The sequence below is a fragment of the Agelaius tricolor genome, unplaced genomic scaffold (assembly GCF_023055355.1).
Source record: "Agelaius tricolor isolate 1412-34295 unplaced genomic scaffold, bAgeTri1.0.p SCAF_5, whole genome shotgun sequence".
NCBI classification, from domain to species: domain Eukaryota; kingdom Metazoa; phylum Chordata; class Aves; order Passeriformes; family Icteridae; genus Agelaius; species Agelaius tricolor.
In genome coordinates, this window is record NW_027269265.1 from 51,636,313 (window position 1) to 51,654,316 (window position 18,004).

The 18,004-nt window shown below is 40.2% G+C and overlaps 1 protein-coding gene across 6 annotated transcripts in view; it reads right to left on the minus strand.

Moving 5' to 3' along the window:
• Window positions 1–18,004, minus strand: part of DENND2B (DENN domain containing 2B) — a 153,660-nt gene that overhangs the window by 75,323 nt on the left and 60,333 nt on the right. For all 6 annotated transcript variants that reach the window (XM_071427929.1, XM_071427928.1, XM_071427932.1 and 3 more), the window contains one exon: window positions 12,160–12,264. In XM_071427929.1, coding sequence (XP_071284030.1) covers window positions 12,160–12,239 — 80 coding nt within the window. In that variant the 5' untranslated portion in view covers window positions 12,240–12,264. The remainder of the gene's footprint in view (window positions 1–12,159; window positions 12,265–18,004) is intronic.

An 18,004-nucleotide genomic window follows, 5' to 3' on the forward strand; every position in this document is an offset into this window, starting at 1 on the left:
TCCCTACAGACTACAACACAAACAACAAACTCCTTCCAGCAACCCATGGGGTCTCAGATAATGAATATTTGAAGCAGTAAATTGAAGTCCAGATTCTGACCCTAAATTACATCCCTCAGAACCTCACAGAGTTGGACCCATAGTACTGATTTTTTCCTGAAAAGCACAAGCCTGTGACTTAGGCTGTTTATTCAATGGGGAAAAAAAATGCAAGTTGTCTCATAGCCAAGAAAGCACATTTCACAGAAAGTATATTAAAAAAAAGATGCCACAAAAACCCAAGACCTGAAACCAGGCATCAAAACCAAGACAACACACAAAAGTGTGCCAGCAGCACCTCATTTAATCCTGTGTTTTCATCTCAGCAGTTAGAAAAGTACAGTCATTGTAAAGCGTATTCAGCCTAAGTATAAACAACGATGATCTCTCTCTAATGGACCAGCACTTTCTATACAATAAAAGCAAGTTCTGCTTAGCATGGGTATGAACAGTGCTGCATAACTTAATAATCACCTTTAAGAATTAAAGGGGATAAAAAGGAATCTCAAGACAAGAAACAGGCATTTAGCCTTAGAGACATGAGAGCAAAAGAGGTAGAGGGAGGATGGGAAGAGAAGGTTTTTAAAAATGAGTTTTAGTCCTACAAAGTCACTTCTCCTACACCAGAACTGCAAACTCTGGAAATGAAAGCTACTGCTATGGCTCCTTTCAGTAAGCAGAAGGTTGCTGTTGAGTTCCTGTCTGTGAGTAGACAGTTCATCTCCTGCAAAATTGGTTGTGGGAAAGGACACTAAGGAATTCAGTGCTATGGCACTTCATGCTCTTCCCTTCTGCTGTGTTGTTTCCTCCCCTCGTGCCTCTGACAAGCACACAGCTGCCCACCACTGCCATCACTTCAGCACACCCAGACTTACTCAGGAGCTCTTTCCTCCTGGAAAGATGCAGAATGGAGATGCAGGAATTCTCAGTCCATACATTGCTATAGCCTCTGTGCTCCCCGAGCACTGCCTGCTTCACTTGTCAAGCAGCAAATGACACACTGAGAGGGTTTGTCAAACCTCTGTCCCTTTGTGTGCTTAAGGGGAGGAAACTGCTGTTAATGTTTAACAAAACAGGAGCAAAGCCTTTCTCTGCAGTCTCACGTGTTGGCTTTGAACGCACCGGTGTGTGGGAAATCTGGCAAGCCAGAAGTTTGCTCTTGGTAGCCCACAAAAATTGAGTTTGTATTTTAAAGTTACAGGAAGCAACAGTTTGCAGTTCATTCCTGAAGCTCTGAAGTGAGGCAATCCAGCTGCCTGATGCTAAAGAAATCATAGAAGCTGTGTCAGGGACCAAACCACACACACACAGACACAGCAAGCCTGCCAGGCTCAGCCCCTATCTTGAAGCCCACATGGGTGACAGTACTGTTTGACAGGAAAGGGAGAGGTTAAAAATCCACATTCAAACCCTTTCAGGTCCCTGCCAACAAAGGGCCACAGGCTGTCTGCCATCTCCCCTCTGCCTGTGTTGACATAAGGTGGATTCCCACCCCAGCACAAATCGAGGGGGCAGAGGTCTGCTGTCTCATTACTGGCTATTTGTTAGGTCATGTGCACTGACAGCTCCTCCTCTGGCCCCAGCTGCCAGGGTGAGTCAGGGTGAGTCAGGGTGAGTGTCCCACTGCAGAATAAAATGGGTGAGTCAGCTGGAGACATCCACACTGTGACAACAGGAGGATTAACCCACACCTGAGTGTCACCAACACTGCCCATCCCAGCACTGAAGTCCCCTGTACCAGCAGCTCATCTGCCTGCCTGCATTTGCTGTTAAAAGGACCTTCAGAGCTTCCAGCTAGCAGAATTTGAATCACAAAGCCTTTCTGTGCTGCTGCCACTGCAATGAATTGTGCTTTTACAGCCAAACAGTTATGTTGTTACCTGGAAAAATCTTGCTTTTAGGAAATTGTGATGCATGATGGGCTTATCCTAGGAATCCAAAATGAAAAATACCATTTCCATCTATTAGCTGCTGTTAATTGTTTGCCAAAAAAGTACTTGCTCTACAGCCACAGTATTATGGATCACCTATGTTGAAGTGACCCTGTTTTATAGACCTAACATTTTCTTTCTATAGCTAAGGAGAGAGAAGAAAACAAATTAATACTTCTCATATACTTCAGCAATTTCCTACAGCTCCCTCACAATAAAATACTAGCACATATTGGCAATAAAGCTCATCATTAATAAGATAATCATAAAATATTTCCTTTATGAAAATAGTGCTTTAACAAAGAGCTTCAGGAACAACATATGGACACTCCGGGCAAAATTTTCCTCTCTGGTTAATAACAAACAGGATATTTAGGCTCTCAAAAAAAGCAGTCAGGCTCTTACAAGAACTGACATTCCCATTGACTACAATAGAATTTTATGGATTGACTCAATAAATCATTTTTTTCAGTGTTTTTTAGTTATTGGGAACATCATATCTGTTAAAATGGTTATATTTAGTTGTGCTTTCAGCACTGAAGCCCATCCTACCAGATGCCTGCTGCTCAACAGCTCCAGGGATCCCTGGAGCCAAGGGAATGTGACACATTGCCTTGTGACACACTGCCAGTTCTACACACAGGACCTGGCCAGAATGGAAATAACTTCAGGATGCATGATGGGAATTGCGACAAAAGTCACAATTCAAAAAAGTCTCCCAGGAACACTGGGCATTTTTGCAGCTATATATTTTAATAACTTGGATGCCAGCTGTGTATTTCCATTGGGCCCTGTTTTCCTGCTTGAAGAAAAATGTTTACAGCTTTTTTTGCTTGTAAAGACCATTTACTGTCAATGTTTGTTCCTCAAATTCGAGGACTGAAGGTGATGCTCAGTGTGGAGACTGAATCAAGCACTGAACTAATTCCCAGTTTCATCACTGAGCTAATTCCCAGTTTCATCACACAATATTGCCTGATGAATAGTGGCTATGTTATTTAGAGGATGAAGCCTGTGAGGGTGCTAAGTCTGTGCACTTCTTGCTTTGTTTTCCCAGGCAAATGTTTTTGGGTTTTGGTTTTTTTTTTTCCAGTCAGGGAAGAAACATATTATCTACCTTATTACATTCAGATCTTCCTTTCAAATTCAATCTTCAAAAATTCTGCTATGTCTTCTTTTAATGTTGTGCTCTGTACAAGTGGAAAATATCTTTTTAGGATAACCAAACAGTGTAGGAAACTGATAAGACAACACAGACCCTTTCATTTCTAAGCCACTGATTCAAATCCAGACTGATCAGGGCACAGAAGGAAATTGTTCTCCCACACTCGTGGCTTTTCAAGAGCTCAAGTGTAAAGAGATGAGTGTCTTAGCTCCTAAATGGACAGATATTCACAGAACATGAAAAATCATTTGCAATGCTCATCACTGGCATCTTTGATGCTCTTTTCAGTGAGATTGTCAGCATCTCCCTGGCCCAGAAAGCAATAGAGTTTCATTCCAGTAAAACTGAAATATTAGCATTATAATGTAAAAATGTTATGCACATGACTACTATGCCCTATTCCCTGAGGACTTCAGTCTCACCTCTTATGGTCACCCAAAAAACAAATTCACAAAAAACTTGTGCTGATTCTCTGATACTGCACAGGTGGGGACTCCTGTGGGTGTTTTACATGTGTCTTCCTCATTGCTTCTATTCACTACAGTTCAGTGCAGTAAAAGCATTAGAAAGATATCAGAAACATTTCCAAAATCAAGCTCTTGTAATAATTTCCTGTAAAATTATCTAAGCTTATTTCAGATCTTAGTACCCCTGAGTACCTTATTGAAAATATAGTGATTAAACAAATAAGGATTGCAGTCTAAGGATGCAAATAAGGATGAAATCTAAGTAGTCTTCATACTGCAATAGTTGCATTTAAAATGCTTCTTTAGTGTACCCTCTCACCTAGAACTCTTTTTATAAGACTTGTTAGTTTCTCTTTCTAATTTTTTTTTAGTTTCCAGTGGTTTTGACAAATATAAACCTTAATAGAAAAGGTAATTTTAATGATAAGGTATGAGTTTCTTCATATAAAAACAAAGAATTCCAAGTGACATGAGAATTAACTTATACAAGGAATTCACAATATTCCTGTAGCCTCTTAAGTAATAACAAAGTCAACTTGATCTGAAGCTTTATGAAGCAAAATCAAATCAAAATTTTAGGGTTTGTTGGGGTGTTTTCCTAGGAACCTATGCAAATGGGAGGGAGATATTGGTAACATTTCCATCTAAGAAAAAGTCATTTGTTTGACTGACAAGTGCATTCTTCCTGAATGGACTTTTAAAATTAAAGTGAAACAAAGCAGCCAGCAATAGAAAAGGAATAGCAAAATTCCCCACTGTTTTGAGGAAGCCCAAAGGATGTATCCAGAAGTGGGTGCACTTCTCCAATTCTATCTCGTGATCTACCTAGAAGCTGTCACCCCATCTCACAAACCATTCCTCTCGTGTCTGTAGAGCACTGTGCTCATCAGAGTGTTTCTGCAGCCCTGCTGAGGCACTTGCAGAGGTTGCAGCAGGCTCAGCTCTGCCAGGCCGGGGTCAGTGCCCAGCGAGGGAGGGGAACATTGCGCCCCGACCATCGGAAATCAGCAGGACAGTCAAAGCCTGTATTCAAACCCTTCCCAGCCTCAGGGTCATCTGAACCGGCACTGTGACTCCTTCCCACTGCAAATGTTTCTGTTCCTGATGGCCCTCCCACCTCCCATGGCCCAGTTCAGAGCTGTGCTGCCAGAGCTTCATGTCCCAAATGCACCTCCAGTCTCACAGGGTAAACAACAGCTCTTATTTCCCTCTGAACCAAATGAAACTCTGCACTGCTGGGAATGGAGCTGCTGAAAATTTGTCAGCTGCATGTTTCAGGCTGTTTCTGCTTGTAAAGGAAAGGGTACAGTATTTGCTAATAGATTTCATATCAGTTATTCCGTTTTCATCATTATTTGGCTGAAGTTTGTTTGTATGGTTTTCTAAATCTCAGTGGTTTAAACAAAATTTTTCAAAGCTGTGTTTCATCACATCTCCAATAACTGAGCACATTGCTTAGTCTTAGAATTTTATTAAATCACTATTCTTCCTGTTCTCAAGCTCATTGTCAAAATATTAAAACTTGGTTCTCTTCTGAATTAACAAACATTTTCTACAGGAGATTTGTTTTTTTCTCTCTCACAAATTCATAAAGAGCTCATGAATGTTCTCACTAGTACTTCTGAGCAGTAGGCAAATACTTTTGGCAGGAAAATCCATCTCAGCAGTTCAGTGTGGAGTGCCTCATTGCCTTGAGCCCTGCTCAGCTGCCAGGAGATCTCCCACAGCAGAGGGAGAGGTCCCAGCCCAGGCAGTGGGGAGAGGCTGGGACGTGCTGAGACCATGTGAGCTTAACTCACACCACTGGCCTCTTGCTCTAACAAAGTCCCTGATGGCTGCTCTGGCTGGAAAAACTGGGACATGTTTTAGTCCAGGCCACCCCAAAACTGATGGGGCAACAGAATTTTTTATTTTAAAATAAAAATGTAGAAAAGCCTTGGCTTCCTGCTTTAGGCATACATAACTGACTCTCTTTTTCAAGCTGCTCTCACTCCTTCCTCCTCAGAGCCCTCAGATAAAACTTGCATGCCCAAATATGCACAAAACAGCATCCACTAACCTTCCAAACCATGCACAAATGTCAAAAGTTGTAAAGAGCCAGCAACCACTTCTAGACCTACTGCTTTCCCTGTTCCTGTGTACTAAGTGTAAGCCCAGGCAGAGAGCACATTTCACCTTTAATTAAAATGGAGCCTTTCACCTGTAATTGAAATACAGCCATCCACAAGGGAAACAAGCAGCCTTTCTATCACTCACAGCAATACTTCCACATGCTAAGCAAGGAAAGAGTAAGAGATGAGAAAATACTTTACCATAAATGTGCTAAGACAATGGCAATCACACAAAAAATTAGTGGGAAAATTGCACGCATTAGGATTTCAAATAAGATCAAAACCTCATTGCTTTAGAGCAACACAGAGAGCTGAAAATGCATCTTTTGATTTGCAAGTTATTACAGTCTTCACAATGCTCTCCAATCAGAAATCTCAGGGTATGTAAAAAAAATAAATCTCAGTCTTTAAATTTCTATTCATGGGAAATACATGAATGCAATCAATTACATTTTGTTTATCTTACTGGTAATAATTTTTTTACAGTAGGACCAGGGCTCCACTGTGGTGGATGCAGAGTTATCTCCCTCCCAAGGCTCTGTAACTGATGGTGAGGGAGTTGTTCAGGGTTGTCCTCCCCTTCCTGCCCCTGGAGTCATCCACCCTGGATGCGAACACAGCTCTTCTGCATTAGTCACAGGATAATTCATTGTCAGTGCAGGCAGACTGGATCACATCTGCATGAATGACCTGACAAATTTGGGCAGTCCCTACAGTCCAACACAGAGCTGAGGAGCACTGGTTAATTTGCCTTTTTTTTTCCTTGAATTAGGAATAGCAGAATAATTGAATGAATAAGAATTAAAGGCATATTGTTACATATCTGATAACACAAACAAAAGGCCCTACATTTGCATCCATGAAGGGATGTCTCTAAATGAGAGCCAAGTCCTGCACAGGCATTGCCTCTCTGAAGATGACTCTTCTCCCTAAACAGGTGAGTTTTCCTCAAGACATGCGACTACCTTGGAAATGAAAAATTTACTGTAAAAAGGGAAGAGAATAAAGCACTCTGAGGACAAGCCAGCAGAGCAAAAAAACTGCCAGCCCCACTCAAGCACTGACAGCAGAGCACTGCTTAACTCCAGCACTGGATGTATCTACACATTCTTTTATTTAAGAATTCTGGAGGTGTCAATTCCTAAGGCAAAATATTTCTAGACATGTGCCCAGCCCATAACCACATAATCCTTTCAAGGGAAACAAAGTATTTTAGTTGGATTTAGTAATGTGGACCAAGAATTAATTTCACTTTAAAATAAATAAATACATTTAATATAAAACTGAATGAGCTTGGCTTGAGTATGACTGATTTTGGAAGTGATCACACATCTCAGAATTTTAAGGCTGAAGCACAGGCACAAAGTCTTCCTTCAACTAAGATTTTTCTAGAAGTTCTCTTAGTTTCTAAGACTTTTCGAGGATTGTTTCTGCCTTGAGAGAAATGCAGTAATAAAACATAGGACCTTGACATGCATGTGAAATGGCTGAGCATGAACCTGTGTACATGGTGGAGACAGGAAACCAACCCAAAACAATATTTCTAGTAACCAACCCATGGGCTTACTTGGTTAAGAAATCTAAGTCATTCTTTTATTTGATACTTAAAGCATTATAAGCAATCCACCTGAAACATTCCTGGGGTGTCTGTAGTTACATTAGTCCAGACTCTGTGGTGCTTCTCTATTGCCTTCACTGGAGGTCAGGTAGCTCCACCAATTAAATTTCTGTCCTATTAACTTAAATTCTGGAGAAGGAAAAAGTTCTGAGCCACAAAGCCAGTGCAAACATATCTCAGCAGGTTAGGCTAATGGGGGTGACAAACTCTCAGTGACATCATTAATGTCCTCACATGATGCTGAGAGATAAAAACCAAAGCCTATATTTAGAGGTTGGTGGTACTCAGCTCAGTTCTTCCCAAGCGAGATCCAACTCATGATATCAGATTTCAGTTTTAACTAAGTAAGAGTGTATTTGGTCCAAAGATTCAACTAAAAGTATTTAGAAAGAAGTTTTATGAGCCTTATTTGAAAAGACACTTTGTAACTTGGCGCTTGCGGCAAATTGCAGATGTAATCATTTCTTTGCACAAATCTCTGGTGTCTTGCTATAGCACCCCCTGACATCAGCACCCCCAGTTAATTGTGCCAATAATCATGATTGCTCAGCTGGAGAACATCCTCCACCAACATCCTCTGGTGAGGACACCACCTTTCCTGTGGAGCTTGGGTGGAAAGACAACAGTCCACATCACAAAATCCAGACTGTGACAAAACACCTGTGATTCCAGTGGCACAGCTTTCCTTGGACACACAGCCTCTGAGAACAGTTTTCCTCAGACATAGTCCTTTTCCACAACTGGAATCAGGGTTGGTTTCTGCCTTGGCTATCTTCCCAAATCAAACTCAGAGACACTACATTTGAAAGTTTGTTTGAATGTTTGCTCTTGCTCATCACAGCAGTCCCTCTATATATTCTACCAAAGTCACCATGCTAGTAAAACATTTATCTGCAGCAAACTTAATTTTTGTTCACTGCAATTGTTTTTGTAAAATGTTTTTGAGCTTTCCAAAGCCCTCTTCTGTTCTCCAAGTTGGGACCCATACATAAGGACACCTAGCACCACAGAAAATTTTACAGGCAAAGAGAAATTCTGCCATTTACAAATACACTGGAAGAAGTCTGTATCTTCAAAATCTGATGTTATTTATGCCTCAGACAATAAACTCAGATAAAAAACTGAATCAATGGGGTCCTCTCTAAACGAACCCTCCCTATGCTTCAGTTACATGCTACACAAATGTGCAGCATTTGAGAAGGCTCAAGTGTATAAAATGCCTTGAGATGCAGAGTTAAGAGATGGCATATTAGCCAAAGACATTAAGAATTATTTACAGAAGTTATGCAGCCACACAACTCTAAATATTTTTCAGGTCTGGACTGGTCCTTGTTGCATCTAGCATCTCAAACTGAGCTGCAATTTTAAGATATAATGATATATTAATATGTAAATCTTTTGTTCAGGATTTTTTTTACTTTTTGTATCTGTTATACTACACAGCCTACAAGTTTGAAAGCTGCATTTTTCTATCTAGAGCATGACTTCATAGACTATGACTTCATAGACATAATTATTGGCCTGTTTTAAAAATCACCTCTACACTGTACTGTATTAACTCAAAGACAGTAGTGCCATTTCTACATGAACCTTTGATTGCACTGGAAAAAACACAAGTGTTGGACAAATACAAATAATAGAGTTTCTGACAAAACCCAAATACTCCAGATAAAAATTAAATCATTTGCTGAGGAAAAGGAAGCCACATTGTAAGGAAAGAGAGCTACAAACACCACTATGCCTTCCTGTGACTTCTGTTCTCCTAAGGTTTCCTCAGAGTTACACTGATCCTCATAACTATGGTGAAATCAAACTCATTTGATGCAACAAGGTCATGGTAGTGCACCAGCTGCAATCATGCTATGGGCTCCTTTGTCCCCTGCTGAAGGATTAAGAAGATTTCCTAGAGCTGCTTCCTACCAGAATTGCTAAGAAGTCACTTCCAGCTACACCCAAGGTGCTTTCCTATCCTTCCATTCCTTGGCATTCACCTCAGTGACTCACAAGGAAGGATTAAAGTTGTACTCTGGAAGCTCACTGAAAGCCAGAGTCTCCTTTTGTAAGCATAACAACCCTTCTGCAATTTCTCCAATTTGCTTCCTGTAACTGACTCTTGTTCCAAACAACATCAGAATGTTCCCTCTGGCTTGGACCAGAAAAGCATTCCTGGTCCAAGGTTCAGTCACTGACCATGAGAGTTAGCAGGTGCCTGGAGAAGAGAATAAGAATGTGCAGCACAACTTAACCAGCTTAAGTCTGTTGACTCAGAGATTTTATTTCTGTGACTAAAAGGCTTTGGAAGATTTTTTTCTTCCATGGATTTGTCTGATTGCAGCATCACATAAGAGTAAGTTTAATGGTTTAAAAACATGCTGCTGAAAAATGCCTTTTTTTCAACTGATTCTTGACCTGTTGTCTTCTGGTTTCATTGGATTTGTGTTAGTTCTTAAATGGAAAGAGTATTTTTCCCTATTTATCGTCTCTGTTCCATATATCATTTCAGATACTCCTCTTTCCCTTCAATCTTTTCCCTTCTAGGATGAAGAGTCACAATAAATCTACTCTTGTCTTGTAGTGAAAATGTTTCCTACCTTCAACCACCCTTGTCATCATTCTACAATTTTCCCATTCAGAGCACAGTCAAGTTTTCTCTCCTAACACACAAAAAAAAAATCTCAGTTTTTAACAAGTGGTGAATGAATTTCAGGTAACTTTTAAAAAATGCATTAGTGGTTTTATTTAAAGCACTTCACTTTCTTCAGATCCAAGAGTTCTTTTTCCCCTCCTGTGCTCACAGCAGAAACCCATGAATCCCACAGCCAGATTCTCAGGTGAAATTCACAGTTATCTTCCCCAATAATGTCCTTGCTCTGTTCTCTGTCTTTCCCTCATTTCCTGAAGTGCCATTCAAACGACTCTGGTGGAAAAATGGCTCTGGTGATTCATGACAGTTAATTCCCACTCTGGTGAGGACCAAGGGAATTTTAGTTACTGCAAGAATCTTAATGCCTGCAAAGCATGCAGCTGGATGGATGTTTATGTGGAGGCACCTTCTTTCCACTGAGGATTTTTATTATTAAAATTTAAATCTGTGATCTATAGAGTTCTGAATCACAGCCAAAGTAATTAGAAGGACTTCTAGAGACTTTACTGACCTTTGCTTCTGACCTATAAGCAATCACAAAATGTTGAACCAGCTGATGTCACCATATCCCTCAATCACACCTTGCATCTTAGAATCACAGAATCATTGATGTTGGAAAATACCTTTAAGACCATCAACTGAACAACCTTGAAACAATAAACCCCACCAAAACTAAGACTGACAAGAAAATAACTCTTGAAAATATATCTTAGCAACCAAGAGACTGCTACACCTGTGTTATGCCAGTATCAGCACTAACTGAAACTGCTATCACAGATTATAAAGTGCATTTGCAGGTTTCCAAATGCCCAGTCAAGTCCCACAATAGAGACAGAGACTGTTCAGTTTAAGTGAATCTTTGAACATGTTTACAATAAGTTTTGCAAGCTTTAAACTTTTACGATGCCCGCACTTCCAACATTGATTTTCAGTCTGACTCAAAGGAAGAATGCTCATGGTTGGCTCAGATAACATCCTCTTGCAGGGTTTCTCAGAGACAGGTGAAGATTACATAAGGCAAAATAATGGATGGAGAAATGGTGCATGACCGCCTAGTCATCTCATCCCTTGTTGAGCAAGTGCACCTAAAGATTGTCCTTAGCTTCAGGCTCTTACTTGTACTTAGAAAAATCTCTTCCTGAAAAATTCTAATTGAAACAGATGATGATGATAAGGAAAGACAGTTTATTTGACAGTTACTATCCAATAACTTAGTATCCCACAGTACTTTCTAAGCTATTCAGAATGGAAATTATTTTGAAATAAGAGACTTGTCCAAAGTTCGCCAAAGTCTAGACCCAAGTTCCCAGCACCAATCTGTCTGCACTGGTGGAAGGACAATAAACAACTTGAGAGCTCCAGAAATCATTAGGGAACTGTTATTAATGTCTATGTATTAATATCTCTCTAGAAATTCCTTAAGCCCCCCGGCCCTCATTATTTTATCTTTTTACTATTTTGTACTAGGAGATGGCAAACACACAAACTGGCAAGTGTACAAGGATATGGAGCCCACCACTGCTGAGCTCTACCACAGCATAATACACCTAATTAAAAAAAAAAAACAACAGAATGGATGTTATGCTAAGATGTTATGCTGGTTGTCTGCATCTTTCTTTGACTGCACATTTTTAAAAGTGTAGCCTTTCCCCTAACTGTGAATTACAGAGGTAATCTACTTTGCAAATTATTTTAATGCTACAGAAAGGACAAATAAGCAAAGCAACAGAGATGAGCTCTTTACTTTACATTCAGCCCTTTCCCACCCACTGCCTGACGTGCAACAGGAGATGGTCTGACCATGGTTTGTGAAGGCAGAAACAGCAGAGGAAACGTGACACAAACCAACACAAAACACCAACTGGACATTGGCAGTGCAGGAGAGCTGGCATGCAATCACATGGCTGAGGAATTCAGCCCAAAATTTCTGAGATCAGCACAGCACCTTCCACACAGGTCCTTCCTTGCAATCACTCCCATCATAACCAGCCCATGAGCAGCAATTGCTCAATAAGAAACCTTTCTTCACACCTTGGGTCCTCCACTCCCTACAAAAAACTTCCCTCAGCCCAGCAAAGCTCTCTTTCTGTCAGAACAGAGGTTGCTTAGCCTTGAACAGACATCTTGTTCCAAACACAGACAGACCTTACTCAAAATCTACAAATCCTGCAGTTCTCCACTTACCTATCCAGAGTGTCCTGAGGCACTTTACTCCCTCCAGCTCTGCTGCTGACACTGCTGTTCTTGTTGGCAGTCATGGTCATTTCTGCTTTCTAGAAATGTGGATATCTGTGAGAAGAAAAGTCAATTAAGCTTCAGCAAGCCCAAATGACAATTAACTCCTTGAGCTACTATTCTGTGTAAAGGCACAACTCCAGGTTGCTTTTCACTCTATAAAATGCAATCAGTGTAGTGATGATCCTGAAAAACAAAACCCTCTACTGCTGCTATTGCACATCCACAGCCAAGTTTATTGCAGCCCAGTGCTATAAATGGAAGTAACTTATGAGAAGTAGGTGTGTGCTTCAGGTGCTGGCCTGTCTGATGAACAAGCTTGATATCAAGTTCACAGGTTTGGTGTGGTTCTTCCATCCATCAGAGTATGTGGAGATCCCAGCAACAGCACTGTGTGATACTTGCAAACACCATAGCTGTGACTGGAAGTTTGACCACACCACAGCTATCCCAAGGAATAAAAAAAGCTTTCTCACCTTTAAAGTGCAACTCTATTATGGAAATATTTTCTAACAGTGAAAATTATTCAATGATGGATTTTTGAATATAATTTTCAAATCTGCTTGTGATATGAAAATATCACAAGCAGTTTTCTCTGTTGGCCTCAGGATTCTTTAAGTAAAGCTGTCTTAGGACACTTTTAAAACCTCAGGTAATATAAAGAATCTTTATCAATTTCTAGTTGTTTTTTTAACTATTTGGTAATCCCAAAAGCAGTGAATTTAATTTCAGCCCTGTGTATAAAGTTGTGTGCCCGAAAGATGGGTCTCACTTCTGTGACATTGCTGCTCACTGGCAAAGAAACAGCCCAGTACCATGATTTATTTTACCTTCATTCTGCCGTCTTAACAGCAATGTCATGCTGTGACTGAAGGGAGAACATGATGATATGGGTAAAGGCCAGGATGCCGTCCAAGGGATGCAAAAGCAGGAATCCCTAATATAATTGGGATATCATTAGCCCCTCCATTGACTGTATCCCAGTGTAAAGCACAGCTCTTAGTGGCCATTTTTTCTGTCATTGTAATCCCTTGAGAAATATTTTGCAAAATGAGGGAGGAATGTATTTTCATGGCATGATAAGATTCCTAAAATGCCAGCAAAGTCCCTTGAGAAAGAAAAGGAACAGTATTTACTCCACCTGATGCTACAGGAGTCATTTATGAAGGATTCTGTGGCTCTGCTGGCACCAGTCTGGGTGGTTTCTAAGATGCTGCTCAGTTTATAAACTAAAATATCTACCATGGTTTACAGCACTGCCACCCAGGGTCTGACCAGAGCTACCAACTTTTATGACCATTAACAGCACAGCTAATGCAAAAATAAGGAGTGTTACGAAATTTCTTGTTTACTCAAACCCACAGGAAGTCCAGACTGCTTGAGAAGGCGCTGTAATGTGATGCTGCAAAACAAGCTGGGGGCTGACAACACACAAAAATCCCTACACTAACTGACCTATCACAGTCAAAGGACATTCTCTAAACCACTTTATTCCAAGCAGTTCTGCCACAAACACAGTCAGAAAATCTGCAGACTGCAGCTCCAGAGGCAGAGTAAATCATGCTGACCACAGACTCCAGGTCTACTTGTCCTTCTCTGCTGCCTTGTATCAATTTTCCCAGATTAAACAGAGATTCTTTTTCCCCCTGGTTGGTAACATTTTTTCTACACTGAAGCTCCCTAAATTCCTCCAGTGTCTCATTGTTATTGTTAGCGTTATGTTATCAAGATTACAGGACTGTTACAGAACTGCCTGTTCCGACTGGAAAAGGGATTGCTTGGGACAAAAAAGGCAGCCTGCTAATGCTGGCCAAGCTTTCTAGGACTGTACATTCCACAGAGAGTAAGCAGTTTTGTTAATGTTTTCCACACACCAGTTCAATACTTTTACTGTGTTCAATCTAAATCACTTATTAACACTTTATGTGAGAAAAATAAGAGAGATAAACACGGCGTAAGGAGAACAGTAGCTGTTAGCATGCATGTGTAACATTAATTTTCCAAGACTTGCTTTTTTGTTCAACATAAAAATAAGCTGAAGACACCCTCAAAAAGATGGGAGACTGATTTCACACATTAAAAAAATATAGTGTGCTTTTGTGCTGCTGGTTTTGAGAGTCCACTTTTCCAAAACCCAAAAATCGGAAAAGGGGGAGGAGGGGAAGGAAAGAAAAGTATGTCAAAGCTTGATAAAAATCATCATCATCAACATTTAAAAGGAGTGATTATTTAAATGTTACATTTCAAAGCCTCATTAAATGTCAAGTAGAACAAAGTGGTTTGCTTTCAACTAAAGATAAACTGAGTTCCTAAAGACAGTTTCTCAAGATATGTCAAATTTACTGATATAAGTGTGCTCCTTCCCATGCCGCTGAGACTATGATATATATGGTGATATCAACTGACTTTTCTATTTTTCAATTTTCCTTTAAAGCTTATTTTGGATGAATATTTTAAAGCAGGTGATGCTGGTATCATCCCAGCATATGCAGAAAAAATGCAAACAATGTGAACGTGGCAGAAAAGTGTTCAGTCATTTACAGAGGTGCCCGTAAGAAAAGACTTCTATCACCCCAAAAAACTCACCCACCCATGCACCACTGCATCCCAAAAATAAAGGGAAAAAATAAAACAGAGACAAAGAAACAAGAGAAAAAACCTAAACTAGGGAGACAAAACCTAAAGTAAATGTTATTGTTATATAGAAAGTTATTTCATAGCCTTCAAATGAGTCTGACAGCCTGCAACTTTATTGAACCTTTGTAGGGTCAGAATCACATCCCTTGGGCTTGAGTGAGAGCATTCCACGTTACATTATTTGCAAATTATTCTTCACAAAGCAATGAAAACCAAAATTTCTCAAGTATTGTGACATACTGTTAAAAACAAATCCAAAAATAATCACGTCACACAAATTCTGCATTGCCTCATAAACCATCTAACAAACCTGCTCTAAAAATGCAGAATTCTGTTTTATTTGTAAATGTAAAGAATTCCTCTGAAACCCTTACTTAGCCATAATTTGTGCTTTGCTCCAGACCTGGTTTCACTAATTTGACTAGGATAGCCCTCAAACTGGCAATTTAATGAGCCCAAATGGTAGAATCATCATATCAATTTTGCCTGAAACTTCCACAAACCATTTATCAGGATCAAAAACTAAAGATGACAGGCAAATATGAGAAATTAGGTGATGGCAACATGGGATCTGCTGCTCGTGCCAGGCAAGGTTCAGCATCCTGACTAAAAAAAGTGCTGCTACCAAGTAGATGTTTCCTAAGAGATCTTTATCATTGCAAGAAGCTCCAATGACAGAATATTCCTTATGGACCATCTTCCCCCCTGTTTATGGCATACTTACACTTTTTAAATTAAACTGTACCTTGGAGACTTTAATGGGGCACTGGAAGCCATCACACTGTGGGCTAATGAACAGTACAGCATCCCTGAATGTCTAATTCCATTAACAGGTGTTAGCAAGGGAAGGGTAAACCCTCTGCTCCTCCCCTCTGCAATTTAAAATTATTCTTAATTTCCTAAAGCATCCCAACAATTTGGAAGCACCCACTCTCAGTCCCACTACTGCAAAGTGGAAGTTGGTTTTTTTCACTAAAAGCTGTGAATGGGAGTGGGTTGAGGAGTGAGGCTTGGAGCAAGCCCCTGAAAAGTCAAGGCAACACAGAACATTTTAATTGCTTTATAGCTTCAAGAAAACCTCCTGCTTTCTAATACACAGTGTCCATCAGTTAGCACATTCCAAGAACAGATGCCTTCCTCTCCTTCTGTGGAAGGTGAATATCATTGAACCCAGAAGAAGAGTTTACATGTGGTGTCTGATGACTTGAGAAGGGAACCTCTGAATGTAGGTTCCCAAGCCCTCTCCTGGCATTATCACTATGCTTTGTAATCTACTTGAGTTCTGATTGAGTTTTTCATGCAGATTACCTTCCTCTTGAAATTCCACTGATCTAGGATCTGGAAAATATTGGAAAATACTACTCCTTTGGTCTGCTCCACAGGGTAGAGACCTGGAGGCATAACAGGAAGTCACAACAGGGAAGAGCTACAGGCAGCTAAAGCAAACTCATGTTTTTGAAAAAATACAATAAACACAAACTTTCATAAATATAATAATTGATGTGTCTACTTATTTTTCTCTTAACAGTAGCTGCAACAGAATGACTTTAGCCATTAATAAGTTAGCTTAACACATTAATTTGCTTTTCTGAGTGCTTTGAGGGAGCTTGCCCACATGTCAAGAGGTATAGTACAGCTGAACTTTTGTTTAGGAGTTACAGCCTGCTTTGTGGCAATTTGCCTACTCCCTTCCAGTAAAACAGATAATTATGTCCTTACAGAGCCACGTCAGTTCTGATGAACTGGAAAGCCTAATAAAATGTTTAAAGATTCCTGCCTTGAGAGAGTGCCTGCAGAGACTCCTGAGAGCATTGTTACCAGACTCCATCAGTAATACCTGTTCTCTGGACTGGGATTAACTCCACAGTCTCATCCAAAATTTCCCTCCCTATAATGCACAACCTGTTTTCAGCCAAGTCAGTGACCAGTCTCTCTGCTATGCTTTCACAGCTAGGTGGCAACTTTAATTCTAGCACAAACTTCCTACTATAACCAGCAGGAGTGGTGAACTTGGCTGCCATTGACCCTTGCAATGCCCAAACCACCCTCTGAGCAGTTCAGTTCCCACTGAACTGAATTGGTACTACAAGGAAACGTTACAGCCCTTACTGGAGGGGAAAGTTACCTCCCCCAGGCAGTCTGCCTAAAGCAAAGACAGCTCTCCATGCACCCTTCACCCTCCTTTCCTGTTTTTCTGCCACCTAAAACGTTTTTCCCTTTTCTGATATTCTTGTTCTTTCCTATTTTGTGCCTTTATTCTATCTTCCTCACCCTACTTTATCTTCTTATTACTTAATTTATCTTCTCCCAAGCTATTCTTCCCCCCCTCCTTAATTGAAAATGGGCAATACCTGGTGGAGAGAACGGACCTCACTTGAAATACACTGCAGTCCAAACCTAATATCTGAACTAGGTAAGAACTCAGGGCTAAGCTCCTCCATTAACCCTTAGCAATCCTAGGGCAATCACAGCTTCCAAATGGAAGGAAAACAACATGAAAATCAAGGAAGAAGACATTTAGAGAAGGAGGCATGAACAGAAAACATGTCTGTTACTGAACCACAAATTAGTCTTTCCCTCTGTAAACTAAAAAAAAGGGTTTGGGTTTTAAAAAATACATTGACAGTTTCAAGCTTAAATATCTTGATTTGAGATACCAGGGTAGAAAGGGTCTACATAGAAACTATGCCCAACATATATCACAATTCTTTGGTATTATTCTTCCTTTGTTCTTTCCCTTCATTCTCAGGATTTTTGCATAAAAACAACCATTTCAGTCTCAGGAGCTCACCTGTTCCTGCTGCTTACTCCTCAGTGAAGTCATAATGCTCTAATAATGACATCAATACCACTTGCACAATAATGAATTGCTTTTTGTGACACAAAAACCAAATTATAAATTTGCTAAGGAATGAGAGTTGGGTAGCTTTGAGGAACAAAGATTTTTTTCATTAATATCTCTTGTGTCACAAAGGATACAATAAATGAGAAAATAGAGAGAGATGAGAAAATGTCCTTTGGTATTTCCCACAGGGTGTGACCAGTCTCTAAAAACATCCCAATGCAATTCACAGAGTGAACAAAGACAAAAGTCTTAGTAAGTCTTAGAAGAAACTTCCCAGTTGAGCTGACACCCATGACTGAACCCTCCTCACAC